The sequence below is a fragment of the Osmerus eperlanus genome, chromosome 10 (genome assembly GCF_963692335.1).
Source record: "Osmerus eperlanus chromosome 10, fOsmEpe2.1, whole genome shotgun sequence".
Lineage (NCBI taxonomy): Eukaryota > Metazoa > Chordata > Actinopteri > Osmeriformes > Osmeridae > Osmerus > Osmerus eperlanus.
This window is the reverse complement of record NC_085027.1, coordinates 6,204,555-6,210,314: the sequence shown is the minus strand read 5'-3', so window position 1 is coordinate 6,210,314 and position 5,760 is coordinate 6,204,555. Positions and strand designations below refer to the sequence as shown.

Genomic DNA, 5,760 nt, shown 5'->3' with positions numbered 1-5,760 from the left:
CAACTAAAATCCAAGCTACAAAGGAACACACACAACCCTGAAAATAAAATTGTTACTGTACATGATTTATGAAATTTTCCTGCAGTTGCTGGCAGTGTTTTGTAAAGACATTTAGATCCGTTTGCTTTATCCCACATAATACGCTTGCCAGTCAATTTGTGGAGTAATTCGCCCTCTAGTGGTCTCCTGAAACCGAATCGTTTTCTAATGTACTTCAAACACTGGTTAGAGACAGTCACTGGTACATATGTTTTATGCATACTATAATATGATTTACATTAAAATACAATGATGAATTCCGTAACCAATTATATTCTTCTACTTCTACTAACCCTAACCCTGAGACAGCCTTGAAGCATCATGCAGCAGTTTGTCTTGCATGTTCTTATTTTTATACACTTTCTTTATCAAATGAAACTAAACAGTGCTTTTGCAATGTAGTCATTTGAGAAATATTAACACAATTGAACTAAGCATGCTTACGTTCAACTAATACGACAGTGTAATGTCACTGTATGAAAATGTCCTGTATAGTTGCTGCTAGCCTGCAGTATGTGGTGTACACATGATCCCTGAATAGTTTCACTGGAGGAGGGGCAAGCTGCCTATCTGTTGCCCTTCAAAAGCCTTCCCCTCTACCCAGTCAGTCCCACTCAGCCAGGGTAGGTGAGCAGCAAGGACCACATTAAGCCCCTCTCAACACTATGGGACTCACAAGTGACCCCACCTTCCAGAAACTGAAGGAATGGTACAGAGCCCATGCCTTGAGCCTCAACATGAGGCAAATGTTTGAAGCTGACAAGGAAAGATTCAACAAACTCAGGTAGAAACTATTTACCTAACTCAAAATATTAGTATCATTATTGTTTTAATTATATGATCATGATTTGGTATACGAGATCAAAAACATAATGAACATTCAGCTATTATTTCACTCAATATTTATTTGAAATAAAGTGGAAAAATGCACAGCTGCTTGCTGTTCTCCATGTCAATAAACATTACTTCTGAACTTTTAAATACAGAATCTCGCATCACTTTTTTTTATTTTGTAACAGCACAACACTAAAAACCGACGATGGAGAGATTCTTCTAGATTACTCCAAGAATCTCCTCACTGAGGATGTCCTAAAGATGCTGGTTGAACTGGTAGATTAATTTAAATAATGATCTTTCTTTACTTGAGAAAAGGCAATTGAACAGCATTTAATGTTGGTCTATAAACCATTTAGTTGGATTATATTTATTTTATTAGTTTCAGACACATTTTCACTTATCCGTTTGTCGAATTAAGTGTGCCCACAGCTTGATGTCTCTCCTTTTTTAGGCAAAGTCAAGAGGAGTGGATGCTGCCAGGGAGAAGATGTTCTCTGGAGAGAAGATCAACTTCACTGAGGTACAGTTTCACCTGATTTGTAGTGTATTGTTTAGGGGGAAATGATGCAACTTCACGAAAAAACATTTAAAGCAATACTACAAGAGGATCTCCTCACCTCTTCCCCGATGGCCTCTGTCCTCCTGCATGTTTAGGGCCGTGCGGTGCTCCACGTGGCTCTGAGGAATCGCTCCAACACTCCCATCAACGTTGAAGGGAAGGATGTGATGCCTGAAGTCAACAAGGTTCTTGAGAAGATGAAGGGCTTCTGTCATGTGAGTCTTGTGTTTCTCTTTGACTGAACTCATGTTGGTGGACATATAAGTGGTTTACCTGACTGTCCCTGCTCTTTTATATATTTCGCAGAAAGTTCGTAGTGGTGAGTGGAAGGGCTACACTGGAAAAGCCATCACAGATGTGGTCAATGTTGGCATTGGTGGATCAGACCTGGTGAGCACATCATTTAATGTGATAGCGTACTTTGTAAGAAGTCTCAGACAAAACATAATTGTGTGTTTTCTGTTAATTGTTTAGGGTCCTCTGATGGTCACAGAGGCTCTCAAGCCTTACTCTAAGGATGGACCCCGTGTGTGGTTTGTTTCCAACATCGACGGCACACACATTGCCAAGACCCTAGCTCAGCTCAATGCTGAGACCACCCTCTTCATTGTGGCCTCTAAGGTGCCTGTTTTGGTTGTCTTTCCAACTCCGTTGTAGTCAAGATACCTACCTGTTCTCACTTTCCTGACCAAAGCCCTGAAACAAGTACAGTATTTTATTTCAAGATGTTCCACAGAAAAAAAAGAAAAAGATTATCTCTAAGCAATAAGGAAGTAAACTGTTGAGCTTAGGATGATGACAAAGCAAAACTATGTTTAGCCATTTCAGCATCTATTTGCAGCATTATAACTGTACAACCCTCTTCAGACATTCACTACCCAAGAGACAATCACCAATGCTGAGTCTGCTAAGGAATGGTTCCTCAATGCAGCAAAAGATGTAGGTATCATAAGGAAATTTAAATGTCTACATGTCGACATGTTTATTTGACATTCAAAACTCTGTCTCCTTGTTCTCCTTCCTCAACAGAAATCTGCAGTTGCCAAACACTTTGTGGCTCTCTCCACAAATGCTGTAAGTTCCCACCTATTGTATACAATACTTGTACATGTATGAATGCATTTGTAGTTAGATCCACTAATTATATCTATTCTTTGTTGCTCTTCTTAGCCCAAAGTTAAGGACTTTGGCATTGACACAGAGAACATGTTTGAATTCTGGGATGTGAGTATCTGTTATTCAACCATACAAACTTCCTGCTCCACTCTTCTTTTCCCCCCAGCCCAGGGCCTTTGATAGTGACTTAGGAAAGGGTTAAAAATAGACTACACTTTTGACCTGTGAAGTAGGTGCCTGCACTGAACTGGCAGCTGTTGAGTAATCAGAAGCCAGCCTTCATGCAGCTCAGCCCTGAAGAGGATGATTATTATTGGTGGTGACCTTCTCTTGCAGAGGTTACGCTAAAGGCTGGATGGCATCAAAGGTCAGAGTGCCACATATAGTTACATTGTTGGTATTTGGAGGCTGGACAGCTCCAACATGCCCTTTATGATGGGGGATACACGACTGCACACAAGTTACAGTATGGGCTGCAGCACATAAGGTCATTCACATGATGACATAACGAAGGTGAAACGTAAATATATTTCCCAATGCCAATAGTTGAGTTAAGGTATGTAAGTTAGTCAGTAACATTGTCACCCCCCTATATATTTGTTGAAAGATAGAGCAAGTTTACTTTTCTTTGGGGGGGGGGGGGGGTAGACAGGGATTAATGTTGTTTCATGTTCTAGTGGGTCGGTGGACGTTTCTCCTTGTGGTCTGCTATTGGGATGGCCATTGCCTTGCACATAGGTATGTGACACATTTAAACAGCATTGAATTACTTTGCCATTCCATGACACTGCATCGTTCTTTTGATTTTAATAGACATAGACTGTTTTTTTTTAAACATTACTCACAACCTCCCTCCTGTTTTATACCTTTAGGCTTTGATAACTTTGAGAAGCTTCTATCTGGGGCTCACTGGATGGTGTGTAAACAAAAAATCATGCTCACTTTGTATGATAGAGCTCTGAAACTAGCCATTAGCCTTTATATATTTTGCCATCTGGATTCACTAAATATGCATTGACTCCTGTCTCCTTTCCCATAGGACAACCATTTCCGCACAGCCCCTCTGGACAAGAACGCCCCCGTTCTCCTAGCTCTACTGGGCATCTGGTATATCAACTTCTTCCATGCCGAGACTCACGTCATGCTGCCCTACGACCAGTACATGCATCGCTTCACCGCCTACTTCCAACAGGCACGGCCCTGTCTACTCACCCCATCTCTTGGTTAACTTTCACTGTTCAAGTGCATTTCAATTAAAACTGCACATCTATGACTTGCTCTGAACCTACATATTGACCACAAGGACAGATATAATCAGATGTATAAAGCTGACCAGAAACTGCAAAGATATGTCATAGAATGGTAAGTACCAAGGAGCGTTAAATAAAGCTGTGGTTCTGCAGGGTGACATGGAGTCCAATGGAAAGTACATTACAAAAGATGGTGCACGAGTGGACTACCACACTGGGCCCATAGTCTGGGGAGAGCCAGGAACCAACGGGCAGCATGCTTTCTACCAGCTTATCCACCAAGGTGCTGTCTAATCTCTGGGCAATCAATATACATAACTTCAGTTTATTAATAAGGCACTGAAACTGAGAACAATGGAACTGTGTCCTTGACAGGTACTCGCATGGTGCCAGCTGACTTCCTCATCCCTGCCCAATCACAGCACCCCATCAGGGACAATCTTCACCATAAGGTACCTCCGGGAGAACAGGACATCCCAGATCAGAATATTTGGTTTAATTCTCTATTAGGGTTTTACCAGTATTTAAAAAGCAAGCGTCACTGAATGCATTGCTTTCTACCTAGACACATGTTCAACACTGAACCTGTCTGGTGTGGGTTTGTAGATTCTGCTGGCTAACTTCCTGGCCCAGACTGAGGCTCTGATGAAGGGGAAGACCACAGAGGAGGCTAAGAAGGAGCTGGAGGCTGCTGGCCTGACAGGAGAGGCCCTGGACAAGCTGCTGCCACACAAAGTCAGTGTGACACCAGCATTGTGTGCACTTATGGAACAATGAATAGTTCTTATTAAGGAATCAAACTGGTTGCTATTTTACTTTTTTATGACCAATTGCTTTTATAATTTAATTCAATTTTCATTATAATGCTAAGTGAACACTTTGATTTTAAATCAGGGATTGAAGCATTTTTCATTATGGATTTGATCCTAAGGTATTCCAAGGAAACAAGCCAACCAATTCAATTATCTTCAAGAAACTGAATCCATACACACTGGGGGCACTTATTGGTAAGACCTTAATATGGATGGTTTGTTTGGATAGATTTTCAATATGTCTTGACGTGGAAACCTTTCTAATGATTTTGCATGCCTTTTGTATTTACCTCAGCCATGTACGAACACAAGATCTTCGTCCAGGGCACTATGTGGGAGATCAACAGTTTTGACCAGTGGGGGTGAGTAGTAGAGAATAGTGTATCCAATTGATCAAATATTCAGCATTGAAATTCCTTCCCCCCTCTGGTCCTCCTTCTCAGCTCTCTCTCTCCCCTCTCTCTCTCTCTCTCTCTCTCTCTCTCTCTCTCTCTCTCTCTCTCTCTCTCTCTATCTCTCCCTCTCTCTCTCTCTCTCTCTCTCTCTCTCTCTCTCTCTCTCTCTCTCTCTCTCTCTCTCTCTCTCTCTCTCTCTCTCTGCTCTCTGATCTCACCTCAGAGTGGAGCTGGGCAAACAGCTGGCGAAGCAGATCGAGCCCGAACTGCAAGACAAGACTGAGGTGAAGTCGCACGACTCCTCAACCAACGGGCTCATTAACTTCCTCAAGAAAAACTTCTAAAGAAAATCAAAACTCCCCACTCCACCACATCCCTCACCTCGACTATGCTCTCCAACTGAACCCTGCTGATAGGGGATGTTTGTGCTGAGGTCACTGTAAACACACCGTTGTTGAGCCACAGCAATGATCGTCCCCTCTACACAGAGGATTGAAAGCACTATCTATGTCTGTATTGTTATTGTCTGTCTACCTCTTGACTGTTTGTGTGTTGCCGTCAGACGGTATTCTAACTAAATGTTGAGAGTTTACTATTATAAGGGGAAAGATGTTCCTTCATGGATGGGATGGTATGACATCTTACTAAATAAATGTTAATGCCCCTCAGTGATTGACCATGGGGTCTATTACCTTGTCTCTTCATAATCTGTTTGGAGTTATTTTCCTCCTCAGATCACTAGATGGCGCTGA

The 5,760-nt window shown here is 42.0% G+C and overlaps 1 protein-coding gene across 1 annotated transcript; it reads left to right on the top strand.

Annotated features, from left to right (window-relative positions):
• The first annotated feature begins 652 nt into the window (after window positions 1–652).
• Window positions 653–5,699, top strand: gpib (glucose-6-phosphate isomerase b). The gene is made up of 18 exons (XM_062471434.1): window positions 653–823; window positions 1,059–1,149; window positions 1,328–1,396; window positions 1,531–1,650; window positions 1,742–1,825; window positions 1,910–2,056; window positions 2,303–2,374; window positions 2,465–2,509; window positions 2,606–2,659; window positions 3,229–3,289; window positions 3,424–3,467; window positions 3,591–3,743; window positions 3,955–4,084; window positions 4,177–4,253; window positions 4,408–4,536; window positions 4,733–4,808; window positions 4,909–4,975; window positions 5,232–5,699. The coding sequence occupies exons 1-18, from the start codon at window positions 705–707 to the stop codon at window positions 5,350–5,352; spliced, it is 1,659 nt and encodes a 552-aa protein (XP_062327418.1). The 5' UTR covers window positions 653–704; the 3' UTR covers window positions 5,353–5,699.
• The last annotated feature ends 61 nt before the right edge of the window (window positions 5,700–5,760 follow it).